Source organism: Aspergillus brunneoviolaceus (assembly GCF_003184695.1).
Source record: "Aspergillus brunneoviolaceus CBS 621.78 unplaced genomic scaffold BO95scaffold_35, whole genome shotgun sequence".
Classification (NCBI taxonomy): domain Eukaryota; kingdom Fungi; phylum Ascomycota; class Eurotiomycetes; order Eurotiales; family Aspergillaceae; genus Aspergillus; species Aspergillus brunneoviolaceus.
The window spans coordinates 266,784-286,365 of record NW_020290765.1 but is presented as its reverse complement, the minus strand read 5'-3'; the positions used below and the strand labels follow the sequence as shown (position 1 = coordinate 286,365).

The window sequence follows — 19,582 nt, the reverse complement described above, 5'->3', positions numbered from 1 at the left end:
CGCTGACCGCCGGATGGGCTTCTTCGTTTTGGCTTGGGCTTGAGGGAGAAGAATGAAGTAGGAACTAACTAAGGAGTTCATGGTTTGACGTGCCGATGGGTCTGGCTAAGTCCATTGAAGCTAAAGGTGGGATTGATAGAGTCCCCTTAGAAGAAGAGTGGAAGCTGTGGGTTTGGTTTGAGATCCATATTCCATAGGATTGTTGGTACAAGTTGGTAGTATACTATCAGGTATAGAGTGTAGCAGTATAGTGGGCTTCCTGTTTGGGAAATGTCATTATTTCATTCTTCCTGTTGTTGGTTGGTTGGATTATTTCTCTCTCTATCTCGATCTTTATTTTTATTTTTTTTTTCTTTTACTATGTAGATTCTACTCGATCTCACAGTAGGTTCAGTAGGCATCCTGTGGGGATTTGGGTCAGCATCGATTCTCCTGGGAATTAAAAAAAACCTCGCAATTAACCAGAATTATGTTTTTTGGAATTTAATCGCCTTTGTTTTGGATTTGGGAGTCCAATTCTAATTTAGTACGATTTGGATGCTTTCCCATTCTCTTGGTAGACAGACAGACAGACATTGTTCAGGGACCAACTTCAGGTTCCTATCTATCAAAGAGATCCTGACTGACTACAAGATCGAATCGATACTTGCAAGTTAGGTATATGTATGGACTCGTTCCCCTCCCGCTTGTCACTTGCTCTCTTCCCCTTTCATCAACATCATCATTAGCAACACCCACAACAACCACTACACGATTCCAACAGAGATTGATATACTTCCTCCTTCCTCGCCCTCTTCCCTGCCTCCACTTTTGCCTCCTTCGCGCCTGCAACCACCAATCCTCTTCCTCCGTTACTCGCGCATTCTAAATACTCCCCCTTCCTCCTCCCCTCGTCGAGATCATTTGAGACATATTTTCTTCTCATCGTGTCGCTCTTGTCTTACTTCCTACCTCTTACTTCTTACTTCTATCCTCATTATCTCTCTTGAACGATCATCGTTGCCTTTTGATTGCCCACCAGCCTCCATCGCCAACCCCGCACCTCATTTTCGACCTGTTTATTTTTTACACACCGCCTCTTGCCCAGTCGGTTCTATTACCACGACTGCTTCTCTTTGGGCCACGACCAACGCCTTCTTCTTCCTCTTCTTCCCCCATTTCTTCTCCCTCCATCACACTCACATTATCTACCATCATGGCGAGATATTCCCAACCGTCATCATTTGACTTCTATCAACAATCCCCTACTACCTTGGATGCCAAACCTGCATTTCCCGAAGAGGATGAGATGAGTGTATTAGACGACAAGATCCTGGACTCTACTTCCCCCGATATGGCTTCCTCAGCTGCCGACCACCGCAGACCCTCATATGATCATGCACCCGATGCATACACGCATCGAGATTCCGTCTGGTCCGACTTCTCCCATTCTGTCTCTAGCAATCAGTCCCGCCACAACTCTCAAGTCGGCCACCCGTTCTTTGAATCCGCCCCCAATCCTTTCATGCGCGTCGACGGCGCTCACCCGTCCGCAGCATACGCTCAGCAGGCCTCGTGGTCCCTGTCCAAGGACTCGGGCGCATGCACTCCCACCGCCATGTACGAGCACTTCCCTTCCGAGCTCGACCACAGCGCCTCCGCTCCGTTCGCAGGCGGCGCCGTCGGTCCCGTCAGCACCATCAACATCCCCTCCATGTCTTACCGGCCCGGCATGGCCTTCGCCCACCCAGCCGCCGTGGCTATGTCGCCGCAATCGAGTCAGGGTTGGATGCCTGCCGCCACTGACATGGCCGATGCTGTGGCCCGTCCAACCAAGAGTCCCACCTACCGCAACAGCTCCCCGTTGAGCATGCGCCGGGACGGCATCCGCAAGAAGAATGCCCGCTTCGAGATCCCTGCAGAGCGGACGCTGAGCAACATCGACCAGCTCATCAGTCAATCGACCAATGAGGAGGAGATCAAGGAATTGAAGCAGCAGAAGCGGCTGCTGCGAAACCGCCAGGCAGCGTAAGTGCCCCTCCTCCCACGCGCAATGACATCACTAACCACACTTTAGGCTGGACTCCCGCCAGCGCAAGAAGCTGCACACGGAAAAGCTGGAAGAGGAGAAGAAGCAGTTCACGCAGATCATCAGCGATCTCGAAGAGGAGCTGCAGAACATGCGCCTCCGAGAGGCGGAGCTCCTTCGCGAGAAGAGCGAATGGATGGCCGCCCAGCAGGAGATCACCCAGTACATCAACACGATGCACATGGAGAAGGACGAGCTGATCCGCGTGCACACCCTCGAGACCGCTGAGCTTCGTAAGAAGAACAACATTCTCAAGGAGACCGTGGAGAAACTCGAGCGTCACGCCAGACCATCGGCCCCCTCAAATCTGCCCTCGGAGTTCTCTGACTTTGAGAACTTGACGATGGATAGCAGCCCTTGGGAGGACTTCACGATGGTCAACAGTCTCTCTCTGGATGCCGAGGCAGTTGCCGCCCCGTCTGCCCAATCGACTTCGATGGTTGTCGCATCGAACGAGAAGGATAAGGCGAACAGCGACTACCCATTCAGCTGGAATGCGTTCTACATGTGCCTGCTGTTCGGCGCGTTCGTGGCATCGAACGGCTCCTCGCTTTCTGCTCGCTCCATGCCGCAGCTCTCGGAGGAGTACCGCGCGGAATCAGCCAACGTGCTGAAGGCCGTACTGTCGTCGTCTCCTCCCGAGCTCGCCCAGCCGATGGGTCAGGCCGCTGTCGCTCCCTCGGCTGCTGGCGTTATGCCTAGCACCATCACTGGCGCCCAGATGGCCCAGATGACTGGCACTGCGGCGCCGTCCCACCTTGATGAGCTCCACAGCACCCTGGTCATGCCCTCCAAGCAGCAGGAGCACGAGCAGGTCTTTGCTCTCAATGCGGACCAGTACAACTCTTTGACTACTTACGACGATGCTGGTGTTGAGTACAAGCAACAGCAGCCATCGAACCTTCAACAAGCTCTGGCTGCCATGAGAGGCAGTGTCCAGAGCAAGATGTCGACGAAGGCCACCTCCGACGTCTACTCACGATCTCTAATGTGGGACCGGGTCCCTGAAAAGGTGATCCGGGACTTCCGCCGCATGGTCCAAGACTGTGGTGTCTCTCCGGTCAAGGAAGAAGACGCCAATTTTGGTCACTAGTAGAATTTTTGATCCTGGGTTGGTGGCTCGCCATCGAACCCACCCCACCCACCTCCGCTTCTCCTCCATTTGCCTGCGTTTCTTCTCTGCGTCCACCACAGACATCTTAAGCGGCCTGATTGAGTTCTGTTGCCTTCATCCTTTCGCCTTCTGCAACCTTGAGTCTTCTGGGAAGACCAACTTTCTCTCCAGCACAGTGACAGTGCCTTTTTTAACGACCCCACGACTGCATGGCCCAGATAAGCCAGAATGATTAGCCCATATATACATAGACAGCTTTACTCAACTTACCAACTTACCAAACCATTCACTTCACCTCGGCTGGATATATCTGACGGCTAAGCAATTACATTGATGAATCACGTCTGTCAAATTAGCGATGCTGTTCTTCTTTTTTATTGCCGGCGCGCTTACGCTTTTTCTCTCCTTCGGCTTTGCTGGCTTCACCTGCGTATACTTATGATCAGACTTCCTGCCCCCTCACGATGGGGTGGCAAAGACGGGCTTACCTTGCATTCGTGTACATGCTTACACAACTTACGCGAGACTGACTCAGTTTACTTCTTGCACATTCACTTTGATCCAGAACATATTCTCCAAGGTCGGTGGTGGCAGCCTACCTTGGAATTCGTGCACACACACTTTTTACCGGAATACGCAGAGGACCTCTACTGTGTTTATCTCCGACGAACCAATTGACAGGCGGGAACAACAGAACAAACGGGACGGCAACTTGACTTTGACTTTGACATGCTCTAGCGCAGCGCTTCGGATCTGGCTTTTCGATGCGGCGTGTTTCTTATTCGGGTTTATTTGATTTTGGGTTTGCATTGCGAGGATACTGGGCTGGGAGCCGAGGGCGGCAGCTTTTATGATTATGTGTTACGATACGATGCTATGTTATGTTTTTGAGAGGGGTGGTTTAATGTTTACGATGATGATGTTGATGATGGATTGTTTGGTTTGGTTATGGTTCTTGGTTCTGGATTTGGATTTTGTGGAGTCTTCTTTGGGAGGTACTCCGACCTTCTTTCTCATTCTCCTTTGTCAGACAGATTTTCTTGGAGCTTCTGCAGTTGTTGATGCAGTGCAGATTGCTGGAGGGAGCTTCCACTTGACCTAACTACTCACACCTGATTATAGGTTAATGACCAACTGACTGCAGCAGTTGGTTGATGCTGGTGGTTATGGTTGTGATAGTGGGTTGGTGGACGTCAAGTCCCCATATTCATTCTTTTGGTACAGAATTGCATACACTCGTCTCTTTTGTCTGCATCTGTGCATTTACCGGTGTTGGTGGTGTATATAAAATCTGCTCTGACAATGCATTTGGGGATGAGTTTGGGGATTTTGGTGGTTGGTAAGAAAGTCTGTAGGTTTCTGTATCTGGTTCCATTGATCTGGAGCAGTAGAAGCAGAATTAAAGCACTGCCTCACTGCCCCGAGGAACTAAGAATGATGCTTGCTGTATGAGTGAGACGGGACACTGCCTCGTCGCTTCGAGATTTACGATGAGGATGAGTACGAGAACGTAAATGAAGGATCCGAGCGAGCATCCTCTCTTGGCTCTCTGTGTGGATCGAGCACTGTACCGTATGTATACTTCAAGGTTAGTGCATTTCCTAGGCATAGACATAGTTCGGAGACGGGTTGTCTGGCTGGGGGAGCTTAGCAAGTCGCAGTAGCTAAGCAGGAGCTGTAGCTAAGCAGGAGCTGTAGCAGCAGCAGTAGCAGGACCAGGACCAGGAGCAGCAACAGAACCAGGACCAGGACCAGGACCAGGACCAGGACCAGTAGTCACAGCAATAGTGATAGCAGTAGCAGGAGCAGTAGCGAGGCGGAAGTTAAGCCATTACTTGCCATTGCCATTGCTATTGCCATTGCTATCGCTATTACCATTACCATGAGAGCGATAGGGTGTATGCACACTACATCGAGGTCCACTTTGGGCTTCGAAAGGGGAATATAGATACCCACGCTCTGAGAAGAGGTAGTAGGTTCGTAAGAAGTGATGGGGGTGAGGGGGGGGGGACTCAATGTATGTCGATGCAGCGGAATGCATGCATGCATGCTGTAAGTGTGTTTGCCTTTGCGTTTGATGCCACGCTAGATGGGATGCGTTCATGTACAGTGGTTACCGTACCGTACAGGATGTTTTGTCATCGTGGGGATGGATATGTCTGGGTCATATGGTTGGGTTGGGTTGGTAGGTACGCTACTTGCTTTACTTTCTTTTGCTTGATCTTATTCTAGTGTAGGTGTAGGGGTGTTGTTCACATCTCTGGCTATTGTTTATTGGTAAGTTTTATTGTGAAGTCTGTTTCCAGGACGGATGAGATGGAATATGATGGGGTGGGTTGGGTATACGTATACCCTTCTCTAAGGATATACTGGTCCCTGGGTCATTGCCTATGCGCAGAATTTGTGGGGATACGGCTACACCTACACTTACACGATCATAGGACGAGGATTGGGGGATTTCTCGAAACTCGAGATTAGTGGCCAGAATGAGCCTTGGACTAGGGTTGTTATTGAATGGGTTAGGTTCTTTGTGTTGGAGGATGACTGGATTCATTATCTACTGCTCTAAACTGGCTATTGTTGTGTTCATACAGCGGAGTAAAGGTAGGATAGTGTAGTGAAGTCCAAAGCGAAGATGACGTGAAGGGGTCATGTCGTAACTGAGTCTAGGTCCACTCTCTATGTGCAAAGTCTGTGTCCCCTGATGTCGACATGTGAGGCGGGATGGACGGCACGTTGTTGCCGCCTGCTACCGAGAGAGACGGTCTCAGTCGCAGCCTTGTTGCTAGGGTATCAATTGTTCATTCATGTTCAGCTCAGCTCGCTCAGCTCCACACCCCCAAAAGACCACGGCCTGATCGTGGGCTTGGACCAGACCGTCGTCATCGGACCAAATTTACCAACAATCCATAGAAACACGCTCAATGCGGGTTGTACTTGTCCTTCCAGATCCTGTCATCATCCATCAAAACGTCATGTCAGCCTGAGTATTTCACTCGGTAGTGTAGTTCAAAAAGAGGGGAACGGGCAGTTGGTTGGCTGGAAGCGTCCCGGCCAAAACTCCACGAGCGCCTATCAATGGGCCCCCCTGCCCCCATCCGCTGCAGGTGATGAGAAGACTACTAGGTAAGAACCTACCAAGAATTTCCCAAGGTTTTGCTCCCTTTCTCCTCCGCCAATCGATAGTATTTGGCGGCCGCGAACTATGTCCCCAAATTAGTTCCTATCTTTTCTCCATTGAGACCACCCCAAAAGTCCAGAGTGATGCGAACGAGCCTCAAAATATTGATGCCCGAGCTGAACGGCTCCCAGGGGTAAGGAACTTACTTTGTCCTTCTTCCCTCCAAACCCTTCTAAGTAGCACCAAGCAACCTCGTTCATCGCGTCCGTATCGCCGAGGTTGGCGGCGGTCTCATAGTACTGTCGTGCCGCGACGGGGTCCTTCTTGACGCCCCAGCCATTCCTAAAGCAGTTGGCCAGCTCGAAGATCGCCAGCGTCAGCTCGCCCTTGGCCGCTCCCCCTTTCTTGATGCCGGCCTGGAGTGCCTCGGACTCGACCGAGGCCGAATTGGCCGCCGCGGCCGATAGATACGTAATCGCCTTGTCCTGGTCTGGCGCGCATCCCCAGCCATGTCTAAGAACGGGGGTCAGTCAGTGTCAGACTGATGGACCTCACTGAGCCAACGAAAACCGTAGTCAGGTCTTACCGAAGTGCAAGCCCATAGAGCACTTGACTGAGAGCATTGTTGGCCCCTTCAGGATCGGCTAAGCGACCAAACATCTCGGTGGATCGTTCCAGATCTACCATCATGCACACAGTGTTAGCGATGACCGCACAGTTCTAAAGAAACTCCGCAAAGGACGAACACATACCTCCAGCCTCATGCAGTCGAATAGCCTCCTGGATATTAACCTATTCGCACCCCGCGTCCCGCATCAGCCACACAACCCCTTATTATCCTCCCACCCAGACCGGCAAAAAACTTACATCGCCATCCGGATCATTAATCCGACTGCAACTCGAACTCCGTGACCGCGACGCCACCGCCCCGTCCATCCCAAACCCCGTGGGCGTGGTGGAACCGGTCGGCGACAAACACGCCGCGAACTGCGGGTTCCGTTGCACCAGCACCGTCGCCCGCCGCTCCCACTCGGCCTCCACATCCTCGCCCGCCGCCGCCGCAGCATCGCCATCCCCCTTCCCACCACTAGTGATTATCCGCGGGAGATCCGGCGGGACGTTCACGGACGAGGAGCTCGAACTCCGCGACCACCCGCCACCGCCACCGCCGCCGCTACCACCGCCGCGGTCGAGATGCAGCAGATGCGACAGCCGGCCTTCGCCCCGGGCTCGCGGCGGGGACGTCACGCCTGAGGATTGTGAGGGAGCTCGCGACCGACGGAAGGGGTTGAGGGATTTGCGATGGTGGGAGGACGGCGGGGAAGCAGCCGCAAGTTGTTGTTCTGTTGTGGTGGTTGTGGTTGGTGCAGAGGGGTCCGGGGCATCACCCTCGAAGACGGGCGGGCGGATCACTTCTTGGGTGGTGGTGTCGGTGCGGATGAAGGTGAATTGCGGGACGGTGGGATTGCTGCTGTTCACGGGCGTGGTGGGTGCCATCATCCCTCCTCCAGCTGTGGTGGACCCATACTGGTTGGTAGAGGTGGATGTGTTGGTGTTCGTGTTGGCGCTGAGGGATTCCTTATGACGTTGGAGCTTGTCGCGAAGTGGCATTGTTGCGCAACCCGGGGGAGAAGAGCCACGGAAGTATACGGCTTATCGCGGAGGGAATGGGAAAAAGTGGAGACGGGGGGGGGGTTTTTTCTTGCCGGGTTGGGATTTCCCCTTGGGGAGAGGGGAGGAAAAGGGAGAGGGATTTTGGAGGAAGAATTAGGGAAGTAGCAGGCACGATGAGATTGAAGATTATACGTAGCAGTAGTTGTAGTAGTCGGAAAAGCAGGAGTAGGAGTGGTCGAAGTTAAACCAGTGAGATTCACTGCCAGCCTTCTCTTCTTTGACCTCTTACCTCTCGGGGTGTGCGGCGGCGGGCTGCAGCAGGCATAACAAGAATAAAAATAATAAGCGCTGGAAAGGGGGGGGGTTCGAAGAGGCTGGGGGTGCAGAAAGAAAGTCTGTTCCAACCACAATCATCAATCAATCAATCAATCTCTCCATCGAATCGATCATAATAATAACACCCGGTGGTTATAAGGGGAATTTCATCCACGGCCCAAAGCCAACCCATGGTTGGACCAGTTCACCCCCGGCTGTCGGCTTGGCGGCAATTTCTTTCAAGGCGTTTTAATTGCTTTTTGTCACATATTGAATACTCAAAGTAATGAGGTGAGACGTTGATGGGAGTGCTTGTACTGGACGTACGTGGCGCCCTGCTGATTCATTGTGTCCATTCAGTTGGTATTCGTCATTGAGGTTAGGTGTATTTCGATCGTTCCATATATTATATTGTTGCATGGCTAGCCTGGAAGTCTATCTCTGCAAGTCATAGGTACATGTAGAGAATTGCAATAGCAGGCAGAGCTCAGACTCAGACTACTCGGTGTCCTGGCGGTCAAGTTACAGTTACGACTAATAATCTTGGATGAATGCTGAAGTCGAAGCTTTATTCGTAAGCTCTTACTGGCATACCATGATTGTCGACCAATGGTACTTGGTATTTCTAACTGGTAACAGAAATGATCTTTAATTTGTACATGAGTCTTATAGCAAAGCTATCCATGTCGAGTGCATTTACTGAGCCTTGGAGGACATGATGCCTGGATCGAATATTAGTATCCGATGAGAGCACGGACAAATCATCAACTTACGCTCAACATCAGCAACGCTCTGCTGGAGGATCTGCTGGAGAACCTTGGGGTTCTCGAGCTCCTTGTGGATCTTAGCGATGACGCTGTCAGCAAGCTCGCGCTGCTGGCGCTGCTTGACCTGACCCTCGTAGCGGACCCAAGAGTCAAGGACCTGCTTGGCCTCGGTGGCCAGAGCAGTGCGCTGCTCGAGCTCGTAGGCCTTGGCCTCAAGCTGGGCGGTTTCCTACGTCATCGTCAGCAACGGCCCACACACTCGACGCCACAGATGGGTGCTCGGAGATGAGCAGCAAGGGAGAGGGTACCTTGGAAACAGCAAAGAGCTGCTTGGTGACCTCAACGACACCGGACAGCTCCTTGACGTTCTCCATACGCTGCTTGACAGCGTTGGTGTGGTCGGCACGGGCAGCATTGAGGATGTCCTTGTGCTTCTGGACCTGACCCTCAGCCCACTCACGGTAAGCGGGACCACCGTACTTGAAGACGGCAGTGAAGACGCTGAGCAGACAGAAAGCAGCCACGGTTTCCTCGTTCATCACGTAGAGCTCGTTGCTGATGGCGGCGATGGACAGACCGGCGGCGGCGGAGAGGGTGGCAGTCTTGGAGACCAGGGAGTTGCCGGGGAGAGCATCGAGGATGGACTGAGCCTTCTTCTTGGGGTCCTCAGTAGGGACGCTGGAGGCCGAACGGGACGCGGTCAAAGTGGCAGTGATGGGAGCGACATTGCGCGTGGGAAGGGTCGGCCGCAACCGGGCGGCACCTAGCGGAGGGGTTAATGGTTAATGGTCAATGTCAAGTGGGTAGACCAGGCTTCAAGTAAGAGCGGGCATACCGAGGGTGCTCTTAGCCAAACGCGAAGCCATTGTAGCGATGGACAGGAACCTTGACAGGGTGTGGATGGGTTTGGAACGGAAATGAGGAGACTGAGTGAGGTTCGGGATGGCGGTTTGGGCGGTGCGGAAGACACTAAACCCCTTTGGGGCTGGTGTCGTGGGCCGGAGAAACCGCCTAACCGAGGAGCAGGAGATTCTCTCTTTCTTCTTATCCCCAAAAAATTATGGTTGATCTCGGAAAAGAAAAGTGGCCCTGCGGTGGACTAGCGCTCCTCCATTCAACGCCCGTTTTGCGATTTGTCGATTCTGTCCACGATGCCTGCCCCGATCGCCACGGCTACGGCCTCCAAGAAAAGAAAGAATGTCAAGGAAAGCGGCGTGCCTTCGTCGAAACGCCGTGCCGTCGCCGACACTGAGTCCGCCGATGCGACGGCCGACATCCAGCGGCTGGAAGACCAAATCTCCGAATCGCGGAAGCACTACAACAACATCGCAACCCTGATTTCCATGCTCACCACTCAAGGATCTGCCAAGAAACCGAATGTCCCCGCTGCGTTGGCTCTGTGTCGTGTATTCAGTCGATTAATCGCGGGAGGAAACTTGACCGAGTCAAGCCGGGCCGCCGAGAACGAAAAGATTATTGTTGCGTGGTTGAAGGAGCGGCTCAAGGAATATCAGAAAGCCCTGCTCTCTATCATTCGCGAGAGCGATCCTTCGTCTCAGGTTCGTTCCTGCGATGCCATCTTCAACGTGCCCAGAAATATACTAAATGTCGGTCGAATAGATCACCGCCTTAACCTTGTGTCTCTGCATCGTCAACGAGCGCGCCACACATCTTCCCGGAGAAGAAGGTATCTGGTTGACGGGTCTATTCAAGAATGTCGTGGAAGCGGTTGTGGAGGCCAACAATGGCCAAGCGGTGCTGTCCGAGTTCATCGAGAAGGTCAGGGAGTTCGAGGACGTGCGCTACTACACCTTCATACAGATCTCGTATGGCAACCCCGTTCATACCGCTCGCACGGTCTCATCAAGCTAACGTCTGGTCTCAAGTGAATACGCAAGCACTCCACGCAGCTCCGAAACCATTGACACATTGATCACCATCCTGTCGGCATGCGACTCGATACCCACGCCCGAGCACGAGTTCGAGAGCTTCTACACGAAAACCAGCCAGAGCAACAAGCGGGTGGTGTCGGCGAAGTCGCACAAGAAGCATGCGCAGGACGCCTGGCTGGCGATCCTGCGCAACACCCTGTCGGAGACGCAACGCAAGCATCTGCTGCGGATCATGGTGCACAACATCGAGCCGTGGTTCCTGCGGCCGGAGCTGCTGATGGACTTCCTGACGGACTCGTACAACGTGGGCGGGGCGACCTCGCTGCTGGCGCTGTCGGGGCTGTTCTACCTGATCCAGGAGAAGAACCTGGACTACCCGCAGTTCTACCCGAAGCTGTACTCGCTGCTGGACGCGGACCTGCTGCACTCGAAGCACCGGTCGCGCTTCTTCCGCCTGATGAACACCTTCCTCGCCTCGACCCATCTCCCCGCCGCCCTCATCGCCAGCTTCATCAAGCGCCTCGCCCGCCTCGCCCTCAACGCCCCGCCGCCCGCCATCGTCGCCATCGCCCCCTTCATCTACAACCTCCTCAAGGAGCACCCCACCTGCGCCTTCATGCTGCACCGCCCCATCCGCGACGCCGACCGCCAGGCCCTCCTCGCCGCCCGCGGCATGGACGACCCCTACGACCCGCGCGAGCCCGACCCCGTCCGCTCCCGCGCCCTCGACAGCAGTCTGTGGGAGCTCGAGACCCTGCAGTCGCACTACCACCCCAACGTCGCGGCGATTGTCCGCATCCTCGCCGAGCAGTTCACCAAGCAGTTCTACCACCTCGAGGACTTCCTCGACTACACCTACCAGGGCATGCTGCAGGCCGAGCTGGGCTCTGAGGACAAGCCGTTCAAGCGCATCCCCGTCGTCGAGTACCAGATCCCCCGCCGCATATTCACAGACCGTCTACTAGAGGAGGACGGCGGCGAGGATACCGCGCCGGGCAGTTTGCTTCGAGGGCTGTGGGAGTTTGCATAGGCGGGGTTAGGAAGCGGCGCAGGGTTTACGACTTAAAAGCAAGATATCAACTAACTTACTGTACATAATTAGAAATATATCTCTATCCATATCTTCCAACTCTTGTTTAAGGATTGTAGTTCCCTCCGGACTTCAGAAGGGGGGAAAGGTAGTAAGCAATTGCTAATTCCAATCTATTCTATCTAAGCAACAACATCCGCATTCTAACTAGCATGATTGCACGAAGGAGTGTGGTGGTAGTGGTAATATCGCTGCCCTCCTAACCGGGGAAGGAAGCACAAGGGTAAAAAAAAAAAATCAAAAAGTCTATCAGTTCATCGCAAAAGAACGGGCGAGCCATTTTCAGTCAGACGAATGACGCAGCCGACGATCATAATGTTCGGGAAAGATGCACCGGCATCGACAACGACATCCACGCGCCATTCGCCGCGGACCCGGACGACGCGGACGAGGACGACCAAGCCTGCGTCCCCGACACGGCCAACGTACTCACCGGCCTCCGCGTGATATACCGGGTATCCGTCCACGCAGCATCAGCAGCAGCAGCACCCGCCGTGACACCCGCCGTGGCCCCCGCCGACCCCTCGTCCTCGCCCCCCGGATAATAGTCACAGTAGACATCCAACGCAAACACCCCGCGCTTGAGATCGTCCAGCAACTCATCACTAACCTTGACGGGGATGGCCTCGAGCCGCGCGCGCATCTGGGCCAGAATCGCCTGGGCCTTTTTCCTCCGGCGCCGGCGCCGCACCCCGACCTCGTCCTCCATGCGCTCGAGCAATCCCAGAATCTCGCGCTCGGTGTGCAGCGCCGTCGCGACGGCGTGGTGCACCCGCTGCGTCAGCTGGTGCAGGTCGTTGGCCACGGCGCGGAACAGCGCGTCGATGCGGCCCAGCGCCTGCGTGACGTGCGCGGCCAGCGCGCGCCCGAACCGCCGCCCGTAATACCGGTTCCAGAACTCGATCCAGTGGAGCAGGCCGATGCGGGATTTGCGGAGGCGGGTTAGCTCGAGGATCGTGATTACGTTGCGGCAGAGGGTCAGGGTGTAGAGGGCTGTGCGGCGGGTGGTTTCGATGAGGTGGTGGTGCGTGGGGGTTGGCGTTGGGGTTGGGATTGTGCTGCTGGTGGTCGTTGTGGTGCTGTCATGGTTTTTGAGGCGGTAGAATCTTTGGGTTTGCGAGGTGGAGGTTGTTGGGGTCGTGGGGGCTGTTTCCAATGGAAGGCTCTGGGCTGTTGGTGCTGAGGGGGTGTGGGTTAGGGTTGCTGGTGTGGTAGTGGAGGTTGATGGCGAGGATGAGGATACACCGGGCACAGGTATCACGGATATGCCTGCTTGTAACATTCCAGATGCTGGTTTTTGAAGTAGTCCTGGCTCAGATCATAGAAGAGAAGTGGCGAATCGAAAGCTGAGTCTGGGTGGTAGCGACAGACGAGGTTATGAAGGTGTGGAAACGAGCGTGGCAGATGTTAACGAGTGACTCGACTTTTTTTTTACGCCATTGGTATACAGAGTATTAAGAATGGTAGTTGGTTTCGAAGCGAGAAGGAGACAGAGAGAGAGAGTAAGAAGAGAACATGGTGACAGGATCCTCAATCAGGGTTGAGGTCGTCCTTTTCTTTCTCTTTCACCTTCCCCATCCCCCATCGTGGAAGGAACAGACGAGCGTGCAGTGGGAACTCGGAAAGCAACAGTAACCTTCGTGAGAAAGACCCAGTGATGCATCCGGTCACTGGACCCATCACTGAAGCTTGATGAACTTGCATCGAGCTGAAGAGCCGATTAACTTTGGCAATCGACCCCGTGCAATGCGTGCTGGAGGTGAAGTCCGCTGCATCTCCGCTTTCGGTAATCGGCAGCCGGCATCGGGAGATTCGGGGGCAGATGTCACCGTTACGATTCTTAAACCGTCCCGATTGTGAGCGAGCGATTCCGCCAAGAGGTCTGTCTGGCTTGGTTGAGGAGTGAGTCGGCAAAGCGAGACCTTGGGTCTGCCGTGTGTCTATTCAGCAGAGGTGATGCCGTAAACGTCCTGTGTCTGAACGGCAACCCGTCTTGGGGCCCTGTCGATGCGCCAAGACTTGGTATAGAAGATTGAGCCTGCATGAACCACATGCTAGCTAACCGGGTGACTTCATCAGCGGTGATGATCGGCCAGGGGTAAGATGAGCGAAGGTTGCCTCGATCGTGGCTGATATGGGGTTGATCTGCTGCTCTCTCCACTCATTTGCTGTGTTGCCCCTTGCAGGTAAACACCCTCCACCCGCATTGACATTTTTCCCCAAGGTGGAAAATCAAAACAATGAGTCTACTTTGTGTAGGAAGTGGTTTTTGGCAGCTTGAAGGCCTTTCTACCTTCTATCAAGGTGTCTGAAGTGAGGGAGTGATTATGCTCAGAACCCTATTCCCATGACATGCCACAAGGACATAGTATAGTGCTCATGCCATCGACGGCTCTTCAATTCTCGTTCATGGCGAAGTAGGACTCTTGACCTCTCTCATTGCTGTGCTTTCTTCCTCTGGATCATCACGAGCCACGCAGCAGTGCTTGCATTCCTGGACGATCCAAGGGACCATTCTGAGAGAACGAACCACACGGCAGTAGACAGTATTCAGTCAGCACCTGGATGGACACAAACAGCTACTCCCAGCACTGCTGCTCGGATGGTATTGTCGGCAGTACAGCATGAGTCGAGCTTTTCATGATGAACTCACTCTCTTGTGGGCTATTATCCTGAGCGCCACCCGTAAAGCCACGAGCGAGCAGTAGTAGACCTTGTAGTTGCGCTGCTCAGTCATTCCCCAGCTTGTTGTTGTACTCATGCCGGGTACGAGCCCTCCTTCAGGAATGCTACAAACCAAGCCCGGCATGTGCGCCCTTTCGCCTCCATTGGCATTCAGGCAGATCTATTGTTTGGCAACGCGTTGTTTTGGTCGTCAATAAAGATCTATCTTCTGGCTGAAGCCTTCCAACAGCCTTTCTTCTTCTACCTTGCTCTCGCCCTCCTACTCGACCACAGATACTTCGCGCCAGTCCTGGGTCCGACGAGTCAACGAGGTACGTATTGTTGTTTTCGATACTAACCACAGCGAAGAAGGCATAGTCTGTGTCCTTCGATATCTAGCAGGTCCACAAGAGTCAGCCAGGTTCCTTTGACATCGCTCTGCATCCCAGAAATCTCTCTGCAGCGGGAATATTGTCATCCAAGGCACTCAACACGTGAAGTCATCTTTCTCATCTCAGTCTATCACGACTCAATATCAAGATGCGCGCGTCAAACTCTCTTGTTGCGGCCTTCGCATGCCTGGCTCAGATCGGGATTGCCGAAGCAGCTTTGTCTTTCACCCAATGGCCCTCGGTCATTCATGCTGGCCAGCCTACAACTCTGAAGTGGCAGACGGACTCGGATGCTGTACGGCTGCTACCACTCCTTGACGTTGATTTCCATTCGCTAACGCTTAATTTAGCCCGTGACCGTCACACTGCGGAAGGGCAATTCTCAGAACTTGGACACCGTCCAGACCCTGGCAAGCAATGCCCAGGGAGGCTCCTTCACCTGGACTCCGGACTCGACGATAGAGAACGGCGACGACTATGCCTTCCAGATCCAGCAGAACGGCTATGTGAACTACTCGGGGCTTTTACAGGTCACCGATGGGTCCCCAGCTACCCCAGCTACCAAGGCTGCGTCCACCCCAGTCCTCAAACCCAGCCCAACAACGCTGGTAGCCTCGGTTGTCCCTCCAGCTCCTAGCCCTGCAGCCCCGACCGCAACTGCATACCCCACCGACACAGCCCCTCACGATGAGATGCAGACAATCCAGAAGGGCAATGATGGCCAGACTTTCACCGTCAATGCCGCCAACGACCCCAGTGCGAACGCAGCCGGAGCCGCCAACAGCAAGACTGCTATGGCTGCCTATATGCAGAGTGGTGCTGCCTCTGTTCGCGCGACGGGAATGGGATTCGTGTTGGGTGCTCTCGCCATGGTGGTTTACCTCGTCTAGTAGACTTGGACGAACTTCCCGGTGGAGCTTGGCAGACATTGAACTCTGTCTTACTTGGTTGTCAGGACTTGGTTCGTGTGCCTAGGTTAATTGTTCTTCTTCAGATCAACTCGCATGAGACCGAGCGGTGCTGGGATTGCTCTGGGCGACAGGCGTTGGTTGAGGTTTTCATTTTTGCTTCTCTTTCCCTTCTGTTGTGTATATATATCTCTTTGCAGACACTACGGGGGTCGGGCCGAGAGCGAGCCACAATCCTTTTCTCCGGACTGGGCTTGCAGATCAGCTCAAGACGCCATCAAAGTGCTCGATTTTTGTGCGATCAGATTGAATAATCCACAGTGCTGCCGCTGCTGCTATTAATAAATGATCTGACAGGACTGAATCGTACTTTGTTTGTAGATGACAGTTCCGAACGGTATTCAGGCAGACCAAACCTTGAAGGGAAGAAGACAAAGGATTGGGTGTCTTGAACATGACCGGTCATTAGTTGACCAGTTGAGTTGGTTAGTTACATAGTGGCGGCAAGAGAGTTTAGGCTTGACAGCCGATCGATCATATTATTCATTTAGTGGGAGGATTCTTGATTGTTACCAGTCATTCATTATCTATCATCTTCTAAGTTACTGGCTACTTACTCCATACTGTCTTTTGAATAAGACTACACTTCCTCTCACTCACTCTTTTCCTTTCTGTTCTTCCTCCTCCTCCTCCTTCTCCTCTTCTTCTCTTCTTTCTGTCTTCCTTTCTTTTATTCTAAACTACTAGTTTTACCAGCTTTGGGATCATTCCTTCTTCAGTGTCTATCTATTCTTACTGGATCTGCTAGGATCTTCAGATTAATCAGCCCAGTTTGTGCTGGCGCCACCCCACGTTGTGCTTGGATAGTGACGGTATGTTTTGGGAAGCAATTTACATCCGTACCTACAGACCAACTTCCTCATCGATCGATTTTTCTGCTGCATTTCTTCACCCTCTTCCAGCACGTCCCTCTCCCTCGTCCACCACCCGCAACTTCCCCCTCGGAGAATATTTGTGATGTCTCGGCGATGAATAAGCATCAGACTGACCATCATTTAACTGTTCCTGCTGCAGATCTCCTGCAATCAAGCCTTGGTCCACTTCGTGGTATGTGCTTTTCTGCTCTCCCCCTTCTTTCGACCTGTGTCGTCGCCATTCAATCGTCGTCGTCCGCACCATTCGTCCCCTTTCCCTGCCACCTCCACCCCTTCCAACAATTTCTTTGTTGACTTCCCCCCGGGTGGGTGTGCGCTGTCAGCTGCGTTTGGTTTGGCCTGGTTGTGTTTACAGGATCGGGGCCGGGCTGGTTGTCAAAATCCAAATTACCTTCCTTCCCTTCTTCCCCTTACTGCGGCCCAACAAAACGCCTGCTCTCCGGCCTGGATTCACTCCCCTCTTCCTTCTCTGGAGCAGGTTCCTGCTTCGGATTCCTGCTCCGCTCTTCTTCTCCTGCACCTTTGCCAATTGCGGCGCTATCACCTTCTTCCCAAAACCCAAACCCGACATTCCACCCCATTTCCCGTTATGGTCGGAATGGCCCGATTCGGTCGGGGCAAGAAGTCACCCAAGCCAGGAACCACCCATGCTGACCCGGACATGCTTTTGCTGCCTACGTCAGATCCCCGTCGAGCGCCTCGTGTCAGCCTTCCCCATGTGGAAACGCAGCTGAATATGCATCAATACAATGGACTCTTCAATGAAATCTCCTCTACCCCAAACCAGCTGAATGGTGCTCCGCCCGCCGATTCCTCCCCAGGTACGTTTACCTCCGTCTGGATTTGCGACCCAGCGCCGGCTGGATAGACCCTCCAACGGCGCATCGTTCCCCCATTATCTACCGAGGGGCTAACCCCAGTTATGCGTATTGCGAAACAGAACCCGTGAGACCCACGTCCCCCAGCGGCACCAACGGCTTCGCGAACCACGAGACCAACCAAGATCCCCCGGCAACTGAATGGTCGTCGGCTGTCGGTCATGCGGCCACGGGCAAGTCCGGGCGCGTTATCCATAACCTTCAAGAAGAAGTCGCGCGCTTGACTCGGGAGTGTAGTCTCTATCGCTCCCGCGCCGAAGAGACGCAGCGCATGAACGACGCCTTCAAGGTTCAGGTACAGAACATGACCGAACGTCTCCGGAACCTCGAGCAAGCGAACGAGACGAACCTCCATGCGATCGGGCGGAAAGACAGGAAGATTGACGAGCTACGCGCGGAGGTGCAGACCGAGAAGGACCGGAGGGTTCAGGCGGAGGGCGAGGCCAAGAAAGTCAATCAACTGATGGGGGTCGCCCGGGACGATTTCCACCGCAAATGCGCCGAATTGCAGGAGATCTCCAACCATTCGCGGACCCAGTACGATGTTCTGGCCAAATCGGCACATCGGGAACGAGCGGAACAGCAGAGACGGCTCAAGTCGATCAGGGATGATATCACGACCATGAAGAAGCAGTTCGACGACAAGAACACCAAGCTGGAGCGCTTGGATGCGATCATGGCCGAGAAGGACCGGGAGATTGAGCTCAACCGAGAGCGATTCGACCTGCTGTACGCCAATTTCCAGGTTTACAAGCGGACGCAAGACGAAGACCTCCGAACGCTGATTGAGACGGGCCGGCAAGACGATGCCAAGATCGATGCCGCCCTGACTTCGCTGAAAGAGACCGAAGGAAAGATGAAGTGGGTCATTCAACTCAAGCAGCAAGTCAAAGACGCCCAATGAATATCCCCAAGTCTATGACGGTCTAAGCAATATTTTTTTGCCCGGGGCCCCTTGGATTGACAGGCTCAAGTCAACGGCGGGCACGTTGACCACCATGATTGTGGAAGATCTCGAGCCTGCAATCAAGCAGCATCCCAATGGAAACCATCGAATCCGCTGCGTCGACATGGCAGTCGTGATGGGGGACCATGAAACATGCATCTTCTGCATTCCCTTCTTGTATTCTCTATTCTTCCCATTTCCTCTCCAACCTTCATTTCATCTGTTTCTTACCCACCGTTATTTTATTCATATTTGCTCCCTGGCATATCTCTGGGAGATATAAGGAGTTTGGGAGTGCTTGATACCCTGGGAAACATAGACCGTCATGTCCCTACTTGTCACTATCTTGTTCAAAGTACAGTGCTGTCCAGTTACAATATACTTCAGTATACTTTGATAGATGCCCGTCTAATCATATGAAATATTATGCTAATATGTTCTGTCTTGCACTTCTGAGAACACCAAACCATCTGGGTGCTTGACGGCAAGGAGGTAAAGGATTAACCGTTGGCTGCATTTATCCGCTTCCTGTTTGATTGCAGTGTCTTCGCGCACTGCAATCACGCACCGTCATCGCGCGGTGTCGTCGTACATACTTGACCGGTTGTTGACCGGTTGTCGCCTGGTTGTCGCCTGGAGTTCACAGTTCAGTGAGACCAACACTGTTTATTGCTCCTACCCTTCCCTTTCCCCCCTCCTTCCTCCATCTTCCCACTTGCCTCCACCTTCTCTCTTCCCATTTTCCTCATCCTACGCTCTTCTTACCATCACTTCGATTTCATTACACGATACCATTCTTCTGATTTTGGCTGCCACAACCTTTATACATTGATTTTGTAAAACTGTCATTTAGGGCCGAGGGTTGCCTCGGGTACGTG

The 19,582-nt window shown here is 53.5% G+C and overlaps 9 protein-coding genes across 9 annotated transcripts; 5 read left to right on the top strand and 4 right to left on the bottom strand.

Annotated features, from left to right (window-relative positions):
* The first annotated feature begins 1,032 nt into the window (after positions 1–1,032).
* Positions 1,033–3,338, top strand: BO95DRAFT_136947 (putative bZIP transcription factor). The gene is made up of 2 exons (XM_025580554.1): positions 1,033–2,007; positions 2,057–3,338. The coding sequence occupies exons 1-2, from the start codon at positions 1,196–1,198 to the stop codon at positions 3,159–3,161; spliced, it is 1,917 nt and encodes a 638-aa protein (XP_025442127.1). The 5' UTR covers positions 1,033–1,195; the 3' UTR covers positions 3,162–3,338.
* Positions 3,339–3,946: 608 nt separating this feature from the next.
* Positions 3,947–4,433, top strand: BO95DRAFT_136942 (uncharacterized protein). The gene has a single exon (XM_025580553.1). It carries the CDS (start codon positions 4,033–4,035, stop codon positions 4,282–4,284), a length of 252 nt encoding a protein of 83 aa, XP_025442126.1. The 5' UTR covers positions 3,947–4,032; the 3' UTR covers positions 4,285–4,433.
* A 1,311-nt stretch (positions 4,434–5,744) lies between these two features.
* Positions 5,745–7,300, bottom strand: BO95DRAFT_443003 (tetratricopeptide repeat protein). Its single transcript, XM_025586572.1, has 6 exons — positions 7,171–7,300; positions 7,056–7,095; positions 6,890–6,983; positions 6,510–6,816; positions 6,321–6,385; positions 5,745–6,134 (listed from the first exon to the last, which is right to left on the bottom strand). Exons 3-6 carry the CDS (start codon positions 6,961–6,963, stop codon positions 6,104–6,106), a joined length of 477 nt encoding a protein of 158 aa, XP_025442125.1. The 5' UTR covers positions 6,964–6,983; positions 7,056–7,095; positions 7,171–7,300; the 3' UTR covers positions 5,745–6,103.
* BO95DRAFT_136915 (uncharacterized protein) lies at positions 6,851–8,311 on the bottom strand. Its single transcript, XM_025580552.1, has one exon. The coding sequence runs from the start codon at positions 7,912–7,914 to the stop codon at positions 7,138–7,140; it is 777 nt and encodes a 258-aa protein (XP_025442124.1). The 5' UTR covers positions 7,915–8,311; the 3' UTR covers positions 6,851–7,137.
* Positions 8,312–8,797: 486 nt separating this feature from the next.
* Positions 8,798–9,865, bottom strand: atp4 (F1F0 ATP synthase subunit 4; the record flags this gene model as incomplete). Its single annotated transcript, XM_025589740.1, has 4 exons — positions 8,798–8,954; positions 9,006–9,228; positions 9,308–9,762; positions 9,835–9,865. 4 exons carry the CDS (start codon positions 9,863–9,865, stop codon positions 8,929–8,931), a joined length of 735 nt encoding a protein of 244 aa, XP_025442123.1. The 3' UTR covers positions 8,798–8,928.
* Positions 9,866–10,069: 204 nt separating this feature from the next.
* On the top strand, positions 10,070–11,980 carry noc4 (ribosome biosynthesis protein NOC4). Its single transcript, XM_025589739.1, has 3 exons — positions 10,070–10,558; positions 10,620–10,825; positions 10,886–11,980. Exons 1-3 carry the CDS (start codon positions 10,151–10,153, stop codon positions 11,919–11,921), a joined length of 1,650 nt encoding a protein of 549 aa, XP_025442122.1. The 5' UTR covers positions 10,070–10,150; the 3' UTR covers positions 11,922–11,980.
* A 536-nt stretch (positions 11,981–12,516) lies between these two features.
* On the bottom strand, positions 12,517–12,957 carry BO95DRAFT_332125 (uncharacterized protein; the record flags this gene model as incomplete). The annotated part of the gene is made up of 1 exon (XM_025581912.1): positions 12,517–12,957. A coding segment is annotated over one exon (441 nt), but the record flags the coding sequence as incomplete, so codon positions are not given.
* Positions 12,958–13,727: 770 nt separating this feature from the next.
* BO95DRAFT_514598 (GPI anchored serine-threonine rich family protein) lies at positions 13,728–15,927 on the top strand (the record flags this gene model as incomplete). Its single annotated transcript, XM_025591686.1, has 4 exons — positions 13,728–13,837; positions 14,896–14,977; positions 15,186–15,332; positions 15,388–15,927. The coding sequence occupies 4 exons, from the start codon at positions 13,728–13,730 to the stop codon at positions 15,925–15,927; spliced, it is 879 nt and encodes a 292-aa protein (XP_025442120.1).
* Positions 15,928–16,691: 764 nt separating this feature from the next.
* Positions 16,692–19,114, top strand: BO95DRAFT_442997 (uncharacterized protein). Its single transcript, XM_025586571.1, has 3 exons — positions 16,692–17,052; positions 17,564–17,701; positions 17,821–19,114. The coding sequence occupies exons 1-3, from the start codon at positions 16,974–16,976 to the stop codon at positions 18,660–18,662; spliced, it is 1,059 nt and encodes a 352-aa protein (XP_025442119.1). The 5' UTR covers positions 16,692–16,973; the 3' UTR covers positions 18,663–19,114.
* The last annotated feature ends 468 nt before the right edge of the window (positions 19,115–19,582 follow it).

Excerpts from the sequence above, each read along its gene's own strand:
- BO95DRAFT_443003 (XM_025586572.1), bottom strand. The coding sequence starts at position 6,963 with ATGTTTGGTCGCTTAGCCGATCCTGAAGGGGCCAACAATGCTCTCAGT. Across the intron at positions 6,817-6,889 it reads CTCTATGGGCTTGCACTTCG|ACATGGCTGGGGATGCGCGC; the intron begins GTAAGACCTGAC and ends CCCCGTTCTTAG. Across the intron at positions 6,386-6,509 it reads TTGGAGGGAAGAAGGACAAA|TTCGCGGCCGCCAAATACTA; the intron begins GTAAGTTCCTTA and ends TTGGGGACATAG.
- BO95DRAFT_136915 (XM_025580552.1), bottom strand. The coding sequence starts at position 7,914 with ATGCCACTTCGCGACAAGCTCCAACGTCATAAGGAATCCCTCAGCGCC.
- BO95DRAFT_442997 (XM_025586571.1), top strand. The coding sequence starts at position 16,974 with ATGAATAAGCATCAGACTGACCATCATTTAACTGTTCCTGCTGCAGAT. Across the intron at positions 17,053-17,563 it reads AAGCCTTGGTCCACTTCGTG|ATCCCCGTCGAGCGCCTCGT; the intron begins GTATGTGCTTTT and ends TGCCTACGTCAG. Across the intron at positions 17,702-17,820 it reads GCCCGCCGATTCCTCCCCAG|AACCCGTGAGACCCACGTCC; the intron begins GTACGTTTACCT and ends ATTGCGAAACAG.
- BO95DRAFT_136947 (XM_025580554.1), top strand. The coding sequence starts at position 1,196 with ATGGCGAGATATTCCCAACCGTCATCATTTGACTTCTATCAACAATCC. Across the intron at positions 2,008-2,056 it reads CTGCGAAACCGCCAGGCAGC|GCTGGACTCCCGCCAGCGCA; the intron begins GTAAGTGCCCCT and ends ACCACACTTTAG.
- noc4 (XM_025589739.1), top strand. The coding sequence starts at position 10,151 with ATGCCTGCCCCGATCGCCACGGCTACGGCCTCCAAGAAAAGAAAGAAT. Across the intron at positions 10,559-10,619 it reads AGAGCGATCCTTCGTCTCAG|ATCACCGCCTTAACCTTGTG; the intron begins GTTCGTTCCTGC and ends TCGGTCGAATAG. Across the intron at positions 10,826-10,885 it reads TACACCTTCATACAGATCTC|TGAATACGCAAGCACTCCAC; the intron begins GTATGGCAACCC and ends TCTGGTCTCAAG.
- BO95DRAFT_136942 (XM_025580553.1), top strand. The coding sequence starts at position 4,033 with ATGATTATGTGTTACGATACGATGCTATGTTATGTTTTTGAGAGGGGT.